This window comes from Anopheles coustani, chromosome 2, assembly GCF_943734705.1.
Source record: "Anopheles coustani chromosome 2, idAnoCousDA_361_x.2, whole genome shotgun sequence".
NCBI lineage: Eukaryota > Metazoa > Arthropoda > Insecta > Diptera > Culicidae > Anopheles > Anopheles coustani.
In genome coordinates, this window is record NC_071289.1 from 59847829 (window position 1) to 59864348 (window position 16520).

Sequence of the window (16520 nt, forward strand, 5' to 3'; positions counted from 1 at the left end):
ATGAAACGCTGCCATTCCGGACATCGGCCAGGGCAACCGGTAAACGGATAAGTACCTAATTTATTAGGATCGGCAAAATGGCATGCATAAAAACTCGCATCTCGCTTCGTTCACTAATCCCGCCTCCCGGTTTCGCTAGGAGGTCCAATCGATCAAACAATGCTCGTAGGCACGGCAAGCTGTGGGGCAAAGTGTCCAGGTGTCAATGGTGTTGAGCTTCAAGGTTGTAGTTTCTCCCGGAGACACCCTCGGTTACGATCTCGGTCGTGGGTGTATGCCGGAGGGTCCTTGGACGTGGGGCGCCTAGGGCCACTCAGCGTTGAAGGAAACTTCACTCAGTCCAGCACTCTTTGCGGACCGTATGGAATGGGTTGCGATCGGCAGGCTGCTAGACTTCTGGCTCAATCCACCCGTGCAGCCCACGCCCCTCGCGTGGGGTGGACCATCGGAGTGTAGCACCTTTCACTTCACCAGGCCACTCCACCGTAGGACATTGATTAATGTGATCAATTATTGCAGCTGCAGGTTTTCTGTGCTGGATTTAGTGGTAATTTATTTACTGGTGTGCTTGCCGGTGCTGGTGTGTTAGGGCCGTAGAGCTAGAGAGTTGTCACACGGGAAGCATCGCAGCGGGTTGTGCGATGCGTGTGAATTCATACATATCAAGTGGGTGGTGTTTCGCCTGCAACCCATCACGAGCGTCGTACTTTATCCCGATTACCATATTCGACGGTGGAATCGGCGCTTCTTCGGAGTGATAGACGATCGATGATGAGGAGGAAAAGCTCTCGCAGCAATCCTCGTACCACCAGGCACGTCGTTTTGTCATGTGATTGAAATGTGAAGCGCTCTAAACGGTCCGTTTGCCATTTAAAGAGTTCGGTACGCCTAAACCCCCCTGCGAGACACCCACAAGAACACAGAAGATCGAATGAATGGAAACGGATCAAGTTTATGCTAGTGCACATCTACCGTAACCGTTCGGAGGGTTTATGTTTCAGAAACACTCGCACGGAGCTCGATGTCATACGTCATGGAAACGAGGTAAACAACATAAATCGCAACCTAACGGTGGTGGTAGGTCCAGTGCTGTGAGAGCATGCTAACGATGTAAGCGACCGTACGCAACGATACGATGGTGATGGCTTCTAATGGCTTGAAGCCTGAACCAGTCTGTTTCGCACAAGCGATTTCGATCGAAGCCGATGGGGTTCGAGGGCAAATAAAGGGGCGGCTATGCTCGGTGATGATTAATACTTGGCAATTATCCAACAATTAATTCGATAATTATGCATGGAAAGGGAGTTGCTTCAAATAGCATAATTACTACACTTGTGTTTGCATTTAAAGAGCTTTTATTGCCGGTAGGACATGGTCTTGAGTGCGCAATTGTTCATGTCGTTTCGTTCAATTAGTAATTCCAATCGATTGTGGAAATGAGTATTCAAGTATATCTCTTACATGTGTCATTGCAATTTATAATTTGTCAATCAAGATTTTTTTCTTTTGTTTCTATTGCTTTAATTTTTTTCAAATGAGAATTTCAATTAAATGAACAAGTGAAGACTTTTGAACGTACCATCCGTGTGCTTTTCTATTCCAGGAATATGATTCTTCATAAATTTTGATTCTCAGAATGATAACGATCGTTTCGATACGGTTGGTTGAGGGCGAACTTCCTCTAAAACTCTAGTACAGACTCAATTTAAATCATAACTCTTCGTTTTGTTGCAGAGTTCCATCCTTTTACAGTCCAAACGGTTGAGTGAAGCCGTATGCAAAACTGGAACTACCCTGCAAAAAGCATTGCAATGCATATGTCCTTGAATTTTATAGGCAAACTCGTCTGAAATGGCCACTGCAGTTCAGAAGAGTTGCTTTAGTTCGGTAACGAATTTTGCTGGTCTGTCGTGCACGAGAAAATCGGATCTGGAAGTTGTGTGTTTTATTTTTGGTGCTCCATGTAGCACATCTGCTCTGGTGTCCAAGCATCGTCGAAGCGGTCAGGAAGATAGACTTTTCGTTTTGCGCTCGCGAGAATTCCGCGTTCAAATAGTGCAGTTCCGACAACTGGACGAGAACTGCATAGAATAGATTATTCATGCAGGTTTAGCCGTGATGCACACCGGCAGCGCTGGCCCAGAACCCGGCCGATGGTCATAAAGTAATGGGCATTATCAGCTAACCGGGTTTGCATGGGCAAACAAACCCTTCCTTCTCGATTTGGTTCTATTTTTGTACCGGCGGTGATACAATATGCATATCTTAAAGACTGCTTTGTACACCGCCTCACGGTAGTGGGTAAATATTGTACCAGTTTTCGTGCTTGTCCATAAAACCAGCTGAAGCTGCCCAAATTTATACATGCCCGACTTCATCAAAGTACATATTGATCGATTTATCCGACCAAAAACTATGCTGAAGTTATATTTAATTCGTCGATTTGTGCCATATAGAATGATTATTACAAATAGTATGTATAAAAAGAGCGTATGTGTGCACTTCTAAAATTCAATATTTTATAATAAAAGTTTCACTAGTCCTCTCTCTGACGATCGTGCTATATGGCAATATGCTGTCCGGTCTTCTTGATTCTTATTTTAAAATCTCGTTGGGACCTCCAAAAATAAGACATCCACGCAGAAAACATCCATTCGGAGGCTTAAATGTTACGCCCAGCATTGCCACGCTCCCAATAATCTAATTAATAGCCGCAAATTAATCAGACTACAAACTTATAATCCACCCGAAACCACATGAGATACGATCAGCCATTAAAAAGGCCTCCTCGGAAACGCGACATCACGGGAATTCGGGGGCACGTTTGGAATACATTATCCGTCCTTTCCGTGCCACTCCATCTGCTGCGCGGAAGACGTGGGCAAGGTGGTGAATTAATTTGATACCCTTATTTGGTATCGCTTTTTTTTTTATCATCGTCAAAAAATGGATTAGTTAGTTTTAAAAAGTTGTTTTGGAACAAAATTGGGTAAAACGGAACAGGACAAACGAGGAACCGGGTGGAAAGGCCACTTTTTTTAAACGAGTCCACACAAAATGCTGGCTCTTGCACGCGCGTTGTCGCCGTGCTGTGATTTATCATTTTATAATTTTTGCACTTCAGCTGCGCAGCACCACACCAGAGGCTGAAAACTCTTCCACCAAACGTCGGGCCCTGATCGGGCACCATGAATAATTCGTCGGCGGCGATTGCTGCGGTGCGGATACATGGCTTCAGTTTTATGACATCGTCATTTCTGGGCGCAAAATCGAACCTTTTTTTCAATTTCATTTTTAATCTACGATGAAGGCGCAAGGGAAAGCCAAAAGAACAACAGCATACCCAATCGGTACAAACAACTCAGGCGTCACCGGCGCACGGTGTGACCATAAATCTGTCCCGTCAAGTTTTTGAACGCCCGCAATTTGGAGGAGTATGGATCCGCCTTTTTGTTGCCGTTCGATTATGGACGGTTTTGGGTGCCGTGTCACGCTTTGTTGATCGTCGTAAAATATATATCACCATGTATGATACTACCGTAGCGCAAAACAACACGCAGTCCTGGAAGGAGGGTAAGGTTGGTGCGTTCTGAAGGAAGCTGTTGGATCGACAATGTTTACACTTTTTGGCATCCCGCCTCGTTTGTTGAGTCGTGAACTAGAAAATCCATTGCTCCGGGAATATGGGTAAACATAATTTATTCATCTTGCAGTTGACGGATAATTACAAAAACTTATTACATTCTGAAATTAAACGTCAATCGTCCAACGTCAGGTTGATGAATCTGTTTGCTCTGATCAGTATATGAACATATTTACACAACTTTTGTTTGGACTAAACCGGTGAAAATTTATTTTAAACGGTGTATTAAAAGTTAAGAAACCTTACATGAAAACGAAGGGAGAGAATTGCAATTCCTATCGGAATTCTATGCCAACTTTCTGTTCGTTACTCGGTGACATCGTCTACTCGGAAAACGGTGGAGACGCATCACGCCGCGGTGCATACCGGAAGCGATTTAGCAAAGCGGAACGGGTTGTCATAAAATGTGTTCTCATCCTTCGCCTTGGAAATTACTTCTCGCGTATGGAATACGGAATTTAGTTCCGTGAGGATGAAGCAAAAGTTTTGCAATGTGAAGGAGGCAACAAGAGTGCATGGCCGGTTCACGCTCGGGCACTAGCGCAGGGACCAGTCCCTGTTTTATCCTACACAGCGGAAGGATATGCGAGCAGTGTAATGCGAAAGCCGAGGGTCAGTTTGTGCCAGAGTTCCGGGACAAAGTTTTTGTTCCACGTGTTCTGCATTAATAAACAAGCGATTGCATTTGCCGGGGTATCAGTGAAGCTATCGTTTGTTATCGAGCGACCAACTTTGCGTTTAAGAATATCTGTTTTATACAAAAGTTTTTTTTAATATAACAAATAAACATTTGTTAGTTTCATACATTTTTTCTTCCTCAGAAGATTATATCATTTTAAAACACATGTTACAAAATGCAAAATTTAAGTAATCAAGTTTGTTAGAATAAAATTTACGAATGCTAAATTTACAAATACATCGATTGGAATGCTTAACTATGGGGGAATTTCCAGTCCTTTTTTATGGATAGACCTTAACATCGTCAACTTTCATTCCGGGATCGAATGCTCTATACTTCTGTGTGACTAAACGGATAAATATTTCCCAAATTTTCTTCTCTTTATTGTACTCCTCCAGCATGGAAAAGAAAACGGGTCCTTCTGCGCTCCTGCCGGTCGCATTCCTCCGGACCTGAGTCATTCGCCAGCAGCTTTTGTTCTCCGAAGTTAAACATCGGAATGGAATGTGTTTTATTTTCCGAGTCATTTCCTTCGCTCGGTTTTCAGTCACCACCAAGCAGCAGGCTTATCCACCGATCGCCCGGTTTGTTCTTGGTGGAATATTCTTTTCCAGTTTTCAAACGATGAAGATCCTTCTGCGTTTGATTGCTTTCAACGCCTCGCATCTCGGGGAGGTTTACCATTTTGTTGTTCCGTAAACGACCCCCAAGTCACAACGTACCAATGCAATGCACGTTCGGTGTTGCGTATAATTTGTTGAGGATGCTTTCTGACTTTTACCGTCTTGTTTCTACAAGCCCATGAGCGTTGTGCCGGCATTGTTTGTGGCAATAAAAGCAAATGTGTAGAATCAATTTGGTAGAATATTGAATCAGATGGAATTATGCATGGAATCTTTATCGCTGAGGATGTTTGGTTGGGATTTCTACTCGTAACGGAATATGCAACTTAACCGGACGTTCTTGGAAGCTTCCTGTATTTAAACAATATTAACCTACACGAACATGTCGGGATAATACTTCTTACTATACCGTAGGTCTGTCCAATTTTTTATTATGTAAGTAATAACAAATCAATAAATTCCAGCCGATCACCAATCAGCTTTCAATAAAGTTCGATCGTCGTTGTAATTGTTTTGTTGTTTTAAAACTGCATTTCAATTGTATATTGCATTGAAGTGAATTATCACGAGTTACTACTGGTTATTGGTACAGGAATTTTCTAAGAGATAACCTGGGAGCTGACCTCGAGGTTCTGATTTTATTAAATTTTCTGAGTAATGTTATGTTACTAGTTATTAAATTTTCTGAGTAATTTCACCGGTAGTGGCTCGGTATGGGTTTTGCCGAGAATACTGTTTTAATTTGAGAATTATAAAATTTACACGCTAAATTAAGCTGATACGACTGATTACTGTATTGTCGTAGTTCTTGTTTTGTGTTGATTGCTTAGCCGTGAAACATACTATGAGAAACAGAAGTATTTATGGATCAAATAATTCCAAATGAACACTTTCAGAAAACTTCCGCGTTCTTGCATAACAACCCTTCTCCTTTGTTTGAAAATCAGTGACCTTTTAAACCATTTCTAATCCATTTTCATCCACTTTATTGCAGATTACCTGCTCCAGCTAACGCGGCAATCCGAGAACAAAACGCTCATCCTGTTCTCGACCGTCTACAGCAAAATGTCTCCTCTGTCTCGCGAACCGATCCGTGAGCTGTACGAAACGATCCGGCTCAGTCTGGTCGCCTCGGAGCGGTCACCACCGACGGGCGAGGACCTCGCGTTCGTCACGAGCAAATTTTTCCGCAATCTGTTCCCGGTCGCGTACCACCACGCGATCCACTCCGACATCCTGCACGGGTCGGAGCGGGGCGAACGGACCGGTTCCCCGGCCGAGGCCGGCAACCGGGACTTCCACAGCGACTACAAGAACTGCCTGGTGCACACGTACACGGATCTGAAACCGTTCGGCATGGTTCCGCAGCAGCTTGCCGGATCGCTCGTGTCCACGGTAAATGCGGCCAGCGTGCTGCTCCGGGCGCTCCGCGAGGGTGCCGAGGTGCTGCTGAAGCTCGAAGAGGTCGGCGTATCCGCGCCGAGCTGTCGGAAGGCGCTGCTTCGCATGAACTACTGTGGCAGCTGTAAGCGGTACAACCACTTGCACGCAAAGCCATGCTCGGGTCTTTGCCAGAACGTGATGAGGTAAGTCTCGGCGGCGATGATCTGCGGGAAGCGAACAAACCCAATAATGCCATCTTCTGCCCACAGGGGCTGCCTAATCGAGTATGTCGGCGCCCTCAACAAGGGCTGGTCGACTTTCACGGAAGCAATCGTGCCGCTGATCAGCAACGTCCGCTCGACGGTGGACGGCATCGAGGCGGAGATCAAATCGCTCGACGCGAAGCTATCAAACGCCATCATGCACGCGATGGAAATCGGACCACAACTAGAGAAACAGGTAGGTGCGGGCGGGCGGGGTAACCACGTGCCATTAGCAGCCAGTCGAAAAACGCAACAATTTGTGCTGAATGGGACGAAACATTTCGCACCGATTCGAACGGCGAGCGATGACCTTTTTAATCGCTGACGGTTGGTTTCTCAGCTATCGGGGAAAACCATGGAACGGCATAACGTTATAATTCGCAGCCCTTTTTGCACCGCTCCATTCGTTTGTTGCATCAGCCAAAATGGGCGTCAGCAGAAATTGTCACTCGAATTCGTGTGCAGCAGTGCACACAGTACGCATTACGTTTATTGCCCCAAAGAGTCTGACTGTTTTATCAAGCTGAAATAGAAATTCACAAATGAAGCTTTTTATTCTCACTAATTTTAATCCCTTAATGAGCTCTTTTCATGAGAAACAAAACTGATCTAAGCACAAAAAGCTACTTGATTGGGGAAAAATACCGCATAGCTTTCCAAAAATGCTATCATTCAGCAATGTAGAGTATTATTTGCCCAATTTCACTATCGTAATCAAGTTTTCGCTATCAAAAAATTTTTTTTTTATCAAATGAGTTTATGATTTTCGTTTCCATAGACAACTTTTGAAATTTTGCAAAAACTTAAAACAAACCAACGTACAGAAAACCAAGAAAAACATTTTATAAGAGTAAACAGGTGGATGGTATAAAAAAATGGCTGATAAATTTAAATCGTTCGATAGAGCTAAAAAAAATACGACGTTCAAGAACAGTCGTGTGATTTTTATGGACCAATGAGCAATTTTTGACGGAGTAGCAACATGAAAAAAAAAACGGAGTTGTCGCGTCAGAAAAAGTAAAAAATGAATCTGCACCGTTGAATGAAAAGAGTGCGCATCGGAGCTGACCGTGTGTTATCGAAACACCGATTTATGGAGTTTACGTGGTAGAAAATAAAGCATAACATTGACAGCAAAACAAGAAAAAAATTGATATGGGTTCATGGCCCTCTCGTTTGTTTGTAAATTGAATATCCTAAATTCAATTATACCCTTGGTGTGGTGTTTTTCACCACACATTTTCATTTGTCAACATCTATTCCTTAAACTAACCGTGCTCTTCACATGTTGGTAAAAGTGAAATTGATGTTTGTAATTAGATAAAAGCGAGATTGGTATACTCTTTGGTATATAATATTATTGGCATGCTCTCGATGGTGATTTTTGCGAATACGTTTGGCAACGCTCACTCAAACTAATAACGTGAATGCAAAACAACGCTCAGTTGACTAGCGATAGAATGAAATATACATTTTCATACTCTCAAACAACTTTCCCATACTGAGACCGGATGGCAAAGTTAGGACGAACTTTCATAGAACTACGTTTTGAAGCGATTGTTCATAAAACTCCGGCTTTAAAGTGGCTGCCGAGTAATGCCGATGATGACTCTCGGCATTGTTGTTGATGGAGTTTCGAAGGGAACACCCGAAACTAATCAGGAAGTCGGCGGAATGCGCAACGGGCGTCGAGAGATTATTTTATACGACCTCGCTCCGACATGTAATAGGTTCTCCAGCATCCAGTTGAAAGCACTGTGGTAACAAGAAACACACTCACTCTCCAGTAGCTCTGCCTTCGCCTTCAGTGGTGGACCTCGTGGGCTGTCGAGTACAGTGCCAGAGTGCGCCAGATGAGCAGCGCTGGCGGAGTAGGTAGAGGTCGCGGACCTGTACCGTGGGTAACAAGCGCATAACATATGTTTAATTCAGTTTAAACGAGTGCTTTATCGTTCTCGAGAGATGGAAGCTGAAATGCCGGGACCGGTAATCGGTCCTCAAACACGGAAAGGGGTAAGCATGTGCTGGTCTAGTGGCGACCGCCATGTAGAGATTCCTCTACCTTAGAGCAGAACTCCACGGACATTGGTGTACCATTCGGTTTGCTGGACGTGGTTTTGTTGGCTGTCTCTCGTGGTCTTGTTGTATGTGCATATGACCAGGTATTGCTCTTGGTGACTATAAAATCTCTCAACTCCGCCGCTCGCTTTCCCTCGTCGCGTTTTGTGCAGCGTCGTGAAGGCACTTAATAACTATGTTAATAATAAATTTACCCTTTAGTTTCGAGATGTTTTTGTTGGGATGAAGTTGTTCTTTAATAAGGCATTACGACAATAAATTTGATTTGAAATGTGTTAAATTGTAATGCTTTTAACATTATTTTCACTCTTAATCTTGCATTCTACATTTTATCTTCTGTACCTTGTATGCGCAATCGGTACCGCCTTCGAAAACTCGTGTGCCTCAACTAGTCCGGGCACGAAACTGCCGTAAATATTTGCCAAACTATTGGTAATGCTACTCAAATCACAATCAACGACCCGCGACGTGCCATACATTATTCGTACCGCGGGCCCGGCAACCCCAATGTTCGACGGTGAACTAATCCCACCGACGCCTGAGTCATCCCGGCAGGGTCGACTTGCATGAGACTCGGATGAGTAATCGTCATCGTCAAAAACCCAACGCGCTGTCACTGGTCACATGCTAATCGTTCCTAATTGTGGTCGTTATCCGAGCATTAGTTTTTTGTTCGTCGGAAAGCTGATGAAGCGATCGTGCCTGGGAAAACGAAGTTTCATGCATTGTTGCTTCGCTGCCTTCTTTTGTCCACCGCAAGGCAAACTTTATCGAGCATCGTTATGGTTTTGAGAGTATCGCTGAGAGGACTTTTGCCGCCAATATTCCCCACCTCGTACCGGCGATGAGGTCACTTGGAAGCGCTTATCTAAACTGCCGTCCATCTGAGAGGCAGAACGTGAACGATCGCGCACCGAATGGATTGAGGGTGGGTGGCTCGAGCCACAGCAGACCTTGAAAGAAGGTCCCCTGAATGTCTCGATCCCGGGTGAACCCCGCGGTCGATGCTCACGCGCCCGGTTTGCAGATGTTGGCGATGTAATGAATTATCTCCGTTCGCTCAAGTGTGCCTCCGTGGATCGGGGGAAGGTTTCAGCAGGCGACTTTTGCAATGCTCCAGCCCAAAAATCATCCAATCAAGTGTGGACCCACCCTACACTCGACCAAGATGGTGACTTGAGGTGGAGGCAGACGGAAAACTTCAACCGGCAGCTCTTCAGTGCTTTGTCCACACGCTGAGACCGCATCTTAAGCACATGGAGGGAAGACAAGTTCTTCGTACGCGGAGTGGACGAGCTTCTCGTATGCGGTCTCGCGCTCGCCGAAGACGTTTGCAACGGAAACATTTTTACATAAAAAGCCATGCTTATGACGGTGGTTCTTTTCTTCGCTTTGGCTTTGCCCGCACGGTTCCCCTATCCTCCCCCTTTTTCGGTGGAGTTGCCTCAAGAGAGGCAATGCAGGTCCATGCAGTCGAGACCAGACAGTTGGTGCTGCTTGATCGCGGAAGTTTATCTGGGCAAATTCCGATCCGCGTAGAAACGGAGGAAAGGCGTAAAAGTTCTCGAGAACCCTCCTTGCAGCTTTCATTGCATCCAATTCAACGTGATTAGTTGAAAGGATGTCGTTCGATGCGATGTGTGATACATTTTATAAAAGAAAATTGGGTTTATTTTTGGTACTGTTTTTCATTTGGCCTCTAGAAAATTATATAATCAGACATTGGGAAATATTTTTCATAAAAGGAAATACTCCACTGTATTACACCTTAATTTAAAATCGAAATAAATTTATACGTTTTTATTTTTCATATGCTTTTACGTTGTTATCTTCATTACGCTTATACCTACACATGTTTTAGATATTTAAACGGCACATGCTCCCTAAACGTTCCTGTTGTTGATGTTTGTTCCAAAGCTCGTTTCCGATTAGCTCTTATTTATACCTATCTTCCCTAGGTTTCAGCATGTGTTTTTTCCATCGTCTACCTCTGCTGACACGTCTCTTTCGCCTCTTAACTTTCCCATCGTCCAGTTTCTTTTCTTTTCCATTCATTCACTTTCCTTGCGCGACACTTTGTCTCTGTTTGCTCGCTCCGCGGGGCAAGGAAAGAATTTTCGAATGCATCTTGCGCTCAAACTCTCCTCGAAGAGGCTTTTTTCCCTCTCCGTTCTGGAAGATGCGAAGAACATGTTTGAGGCGAATCGGGTACGTGGTGGTTGTGGTGTGTACGAGCTGCCGATCGGTTGAACCCCCTAAAGCCAGTCACTCCAGTACCCCCCCAGGTACGGGACGAAGGTAGAGCCGGCCGAGGTTCGGCTCACATTCACATTCTTAGTCATCCGTTGGCCTCGCGAGATCGTTTGCTGCATGCCGCCCTGCGTCCTGTGCACGAGATCTTTCATTCCATTTCCTCGACGATCGTCGTCCGATTGGCTTATTTAAAGCTCATTGCGTCATGCACATACAAAACCGTACGTCGGTGCCCGTGTGTGTGCGGAGGCGCGAGAACGCCAGAGATTCCGGAGAGCGACCGTCCGAACCGAGGGATTCAATTTCTCGTTAAGTGTTATTGGTCAAAGTAATAAAACACACATAAAACAGGTTTAACTGGATTTTTTAAGAATCAGAAACACATTCTTCCCCGGATTGCAGTTTTGTTCTTCAGCGGGTCGCGCTTTCGCACCCTTGTCCTTTACTGGCCTCGCAACTTTTCTCGTTTCCGTGCAGGCCACGGACACTGCAGTTTGTAGCTTCAAGCCGTCCTGACAGCCCACTTTCCATCCTTCGCGTGTGTGCATGTTTTGTTTAAAGGTCCGCATTTCGGAGAATGTAAGAAACAATGTTTAAGGAACAAAAAAGGAATGGAAGCTGTTGGTGTACGAAAGGAAATAGGCCGTTTATCCGTTTGTCTTCTTTCACGATATTTCTATTTCCAATATTTTCCCCTGAGAATGAGTTCTAATAGCAAAGTATTGACCGATGAATCATCACAAAACATTTACTACCCGTGTTTGCTTACGAGCTGGTCAGATGCGTTAATTTTTGTTTTTTCATTGTTTTTGTCTTTCTTTATATTCTATTTCGAAAACACTGGCATCGTGAAGATCATAACTACTTGTTCCATTGTGTGTTTTTCTTCATTGGCTTATGCTTTTTACAAAGTGTTTATTTTTAGTTCTTCTCATGATGATTTAAATTTCATGGGCTTATTTGTGTTTGGTATTTGATTCTATTTTGGAATTTAGGCTTGTTTTGCGCAAAGCTCATCCAATTGACTTTCCTTAACGTTTACTGCATGCGTTTGTAAATGCCCAACAAGCCTTCGTTTTTTTCCTGAGTTATTTCCCTTTTGGCGAAGCTGCGCTTTTGTTTCTTCCGCCTTCTTTACGGCTGTCTTCTCACGTTGATCGTTTGTTCAAGTTGTTTTTTTTTATTCCCGTCCGTAACTTTTTATTATGTCTTTCGCTATCTTCACGCTTTTCATTCCCTGTCGTTTGATATTTCTCCGTTGGTATAGGTGGGGCTTGGGTTTTCTTCCGTCCCCGTTTTTCTGTTTCTCCTTGACGAAGAGATCTTCCCATCTCTCACCCTACGCTACCGCCACCGGGCAGCAGAATCGCCATAAACATTCCATACCTTTTATCGAGTGCCTCCTATCGATTCTCTCGGTGTGACGGCAGCTAAATTGGCGCCTCGGTTGAAAAGCTTCCCGAAAAACGCAACAGTTTCATTGATCAACCGTTTTAAAAATATGGATGAAGTGTTGCAGCGAGCGGGGTTCTATTCGAAATATGCCATTAACGATGTTGTAATGTTCACTTACACGTTTCATTACGCGCCAATCAAATTCATTCGCTTCCCCGCGATCTCCTTCTGGTATGAAGTTGTGTGCTTGGTATGCTACATTCATTGCTGGTTATATAAATTAAATTGTTTTTTGTGTGCAATTTTTCCAAAATTAGCATTGTTTTAATATTGTAGCTGGTTTACTATGTTTAAGTATTTGATTAAAACTATCGTGACGATTCTTAGATAAATTATGACAATCGGTAATCGGTCTTTTTTTTGTGCCATGTGATGAAACTTATTTATCATTGACATTTTAGTCATACAAATAGACATACAAATTTCAAATTATAAAATATTTTATCGCTTTTAAAAAGTGTTTATTGATTTTTTGATTAATACTGTATACATTGTTACTAAACTTAAACCTATTTTGATGATCGGAAGATACGTCCTCAACAAGCAGAGACACATAAAGCTGCAACACGCTTCTTGAACGATATCATTCTAATGACATTGTCAAATATTAAATCAGATCCAACGTCTTATAACTGTACTTGGCCTCTGCCAAGTAAGCTTTTCGTGCGTTGTTTGCCAGTGTGTTAATGTATGCAAATTGTACTGTTTAAAATGCCACCACTTGGGGAGATATATCCAGATCGATTTGCTTTGAAAACCAGTTCCAGGCCACTTTGTGTCGAGTAGACCGGTGGGCTGGAAAACCCCTGCATTACGTTCTCATCACACTCAAATTAGAAGCGACAACATTGGAAGTGAGGCAGGGTAAGGCATTGTAACAATAGGTGGACGTTTACAAACCTATTACCATAATAGTTTTGAGGAGTTTTGCTCCCGTCGACGATAATAAAGTTATCTGGTTAAAGTGAAATTAATTATGTGTCTTAGTCTGGCCATAACCAAGCCAGTTCGTTTACTTATTACAGATTTGTATCGCAACACATAGCTAGATGCATACCCCATGCACACATACAGACACGCGTCTTTTAAGCGCTTCCTGGCCCATACCGGGCCAGATCATCCTTTTGGGTTTCCATGCTCACATCGGCGAAGGTTGACAGAACAAAACGGAACGAAACGAATCCGAACGAAACAATTGCACTGCCGAACAAAGGAAAGGAGCGAAGGACATCGGCGACGGGCCGGACAGGGCAGGGGCGAGCCTTCTTCGCACCCAGCATCAAACCAGAAGTTTAAACCTGCTGAAGAAGTCATCCGTCGCGTCTGGCCGCACCGTCGTTTCCACTTTCGGTGTGGGTCTTCTTGCCTTCTTCTCTTCGCCGTCGTCGCTTTCGCGGCCAACATTCTTCCCGGACCAACTTGACCACCCCGGCAGCGAGCTTGTGGTGTGGCCTTTTCTTCACCCTCCCCACCCCGGGGATGCGTGTGTGTTCGGCGGCTTCGTGCCGGGTACCGTCTCCTTCTCACACGCCCGAGGTAGCTTTTGGAAGAGTTAGTCCTAAGGCAATATATGTATATCCCACACTGTGGCCAGCGTTCCCCTCTGCCCGCTCCGTCCGCTGCTGCATTTTCGGCAAACTATCAATGGGAAGTGAAGAAACCGAGGGACGAAGTGGGGGACGTTGGGTTGGGGTGGGTGGGGCTACGTCAGTTTCCTTTTCGGAGCACATTCCTCGTGGGCCTCCGTGTGTCTGGTTCGGTTGGGTCGAAATATTTTGCACAATCCAGGAATCCCACCGGTTTGCTGTGGGGTTCACTTTGTCCGCCATCCAACTGATGTTACCCCTCGGATACGGCTCCTCCTCCCCCCCTCCCCTTGCTGCAACAATCTTCCCGCACACATTCTATGCATTGCCGATGCCGCTAATTCTCCGTCTTTCTTTATCGCTGTTTTATCGTATCCTGCTGTTGAGACTCATCTTTCTCCCAGGCTCGCCCGGGTCGGTGTGCAGGTTTTAAAAAGATATCCCGAAAAATATCGCACTGTTTGCGGCGGTGGTGTGTTGGTGTAGTCTATTTGCACGCTACAACCGTTTGGCCATTTTCGAGACCAAGCAAATCTCGCTCGCGTTACAACATTTCACGGATTCCTCGAGCGTCGGCATCGACTCCCTGGAGTCACCGTGACTTATGAGTAGCTGATTGCATCTTCGTTGGATGTCGCTGAAGCTTGTCTGATGCTTGCCCCCAGTTTATTTATCGCAAGCAGCTGGAATAAACGATCGCCAGCCGGTTCGGGGCACTTAATAATGGGGTTGTTCTAATCGATGTATGATTTGCGACTGCACGAGGCGAATCCACCGTCCAGCACACCATTACGTAATACTTGGCCGAGCGATGGCCGGTGGCCGTTTGCCAATCACCTAATGATAGGTTTTATGTCCCGTACCGCGACGATACCCTAAGTCACCTTGAACTTTGAGTTATTTTTGTTTTTGCGTGTTTGCGCACTTCTTATCGACTGCCGGGTGAATCCGAAAATCAATTACCGCTAAAGGTCACACCGAAGAGGTGTGAAGAATCGCAGTGACTTGGTGATAAAGCGGGCACACAAAAAACACAATCCGATCGTTCCGCTAGTAAAGATCGGGAGCAAAAAACCAGGGAACTTTAGCGTTTCGGGCGCATATTCTGGATAAACGGCTTGCACATTTTTGCATACGAAATCATCCTCATCGTTTAGCAAGAACGGCTCAGGATGTGGGAGCCCATGATGTGGCCGAATCGGTGGGGTTTTTGACCAGTTTGACATTGCGCAACGCTTTATGCACTGTCATTTGTGGGCTGCGCGCTGCGTGAAGTTTTTACGCGTCACCTCGTGTCCTTCTTATGACATGGCAGGATTTTTATATTTTTTTTTCTCCCGTCACAGATCAGCTCTGCATCCACTAATCCTTTTGAAGCCGATTAAATATGTTTTTTAGCGGAGTTAAATTTATTTAACAATCAAAAAATCCTTCGAGCACACTCCAGGGGTCACTCGGGATGGTTAATGGATTATCGTCTTCGTCGAGATGACCTTCAACAATTAAGCTTTATGAATATTTCATTAATGCATCTTTAAGTACCATATTCTCTTTTTAATGGGATAAACAGTATTTATGAATGTTTAAATGTGTTTTATCATCGACTTTCATGTATATTTTGCACTAGTTTGACGCTCCGGCGATGATGAGAAAAGAGTTATGGTTTAATTTTAATAGTTACAATAACGGCATATTTAAAATGGTAGATTTCCCCGTGTTGTATAAACCATGTTGTATAGCATTGATGGATACACCTTCACATATGTGTACATGCTTGTTTTGTTTGTAAAACTGAGTTTCAATTATAAAGTTTATATGAATTTATCGTAAAATAGTGATCAAACAATTCTTTAACAATATCTGCAGAGCTTAAACGTAATGTGTGTAAAGTGGCAGCATCGATGGTTCAGTATTTTTAGTGTACACAAAAGTCCATACATAAAAAAAATATATATAATAGATTTGATCATGAATCCAGCTGTGTTTGTGGTTCAAAAGCAACAAGTTCAAAGTGTCATGATCATTCGAATCGTTAGCTGCACGATGGTATAAAATAAATTCACTCCACTGCGGGAAAACATTAGATAAGCTGGTTTTTTGCGCTCCGGGAAAAAGACAGCGGCGATCGCTTTTAAGCACTCGAAGTGCTTTTTACCGCTCCGCTTGCAAACCGCTGTGCTTATCGTTTTCTTCTGCTGCTCGCTTCCACACACATGATGATAAATGATCGCATTTCGTGAGAATTTCCGAAAAAAGCCGCCAACGAACGCACCCGGACACATTCGCATTCACCAACGAATGGAATTTAATCCACCCTTTGCTCTCCCGTGCGGAGCTGATCCTCCTCGATCGCGGCTGGTTTTTCATGGCCAGCTTCGTCTTGCGCATTCGTTGGTGCTCTGTTGTTGTCTCTGCCACTCGCTGTTTCGCCTCCGGATCGCATCTCCGTCGGCCAGGGTCAGCCCGGCGTGGCCGCGTGGCCGTCGATCGATGGAAAATGAAGGAACGCCCGATAAACGGCACCGGAATGGAGCAACGGTGGAAAATTGGAAGCGA

The 16520-nt window shown here is 44.4% G+C and overlaps 1 protein-coding gene across 4 annotated transcripts in view; it reads left to right on the top strand.

The window, feature by feature from the left end:
- LOC131261821 (division abnormally delayed protein) overlaps positions 1–16520 on the top strand; it is a 119842-nt gene that overhangs the window by 88682 nt on the left and 14640 nt on the right. For all 4 annotated transcript variants that reach the window (XM_058263656.1, XM_058263659.1, XM_058263657.1 and 1 more), the window contains exons 4-5: positions 5940–6531; positions 6598–6787. In XM_058263656.1, the coding sequence (XP_058119639.1) occupies positions 5940–6531; positions 6598–6787 (782 nt within the window). The remainder of the gene's footprint in view (positions 1–5939; positions 6532–6597; positions 6788–16520) is intronic.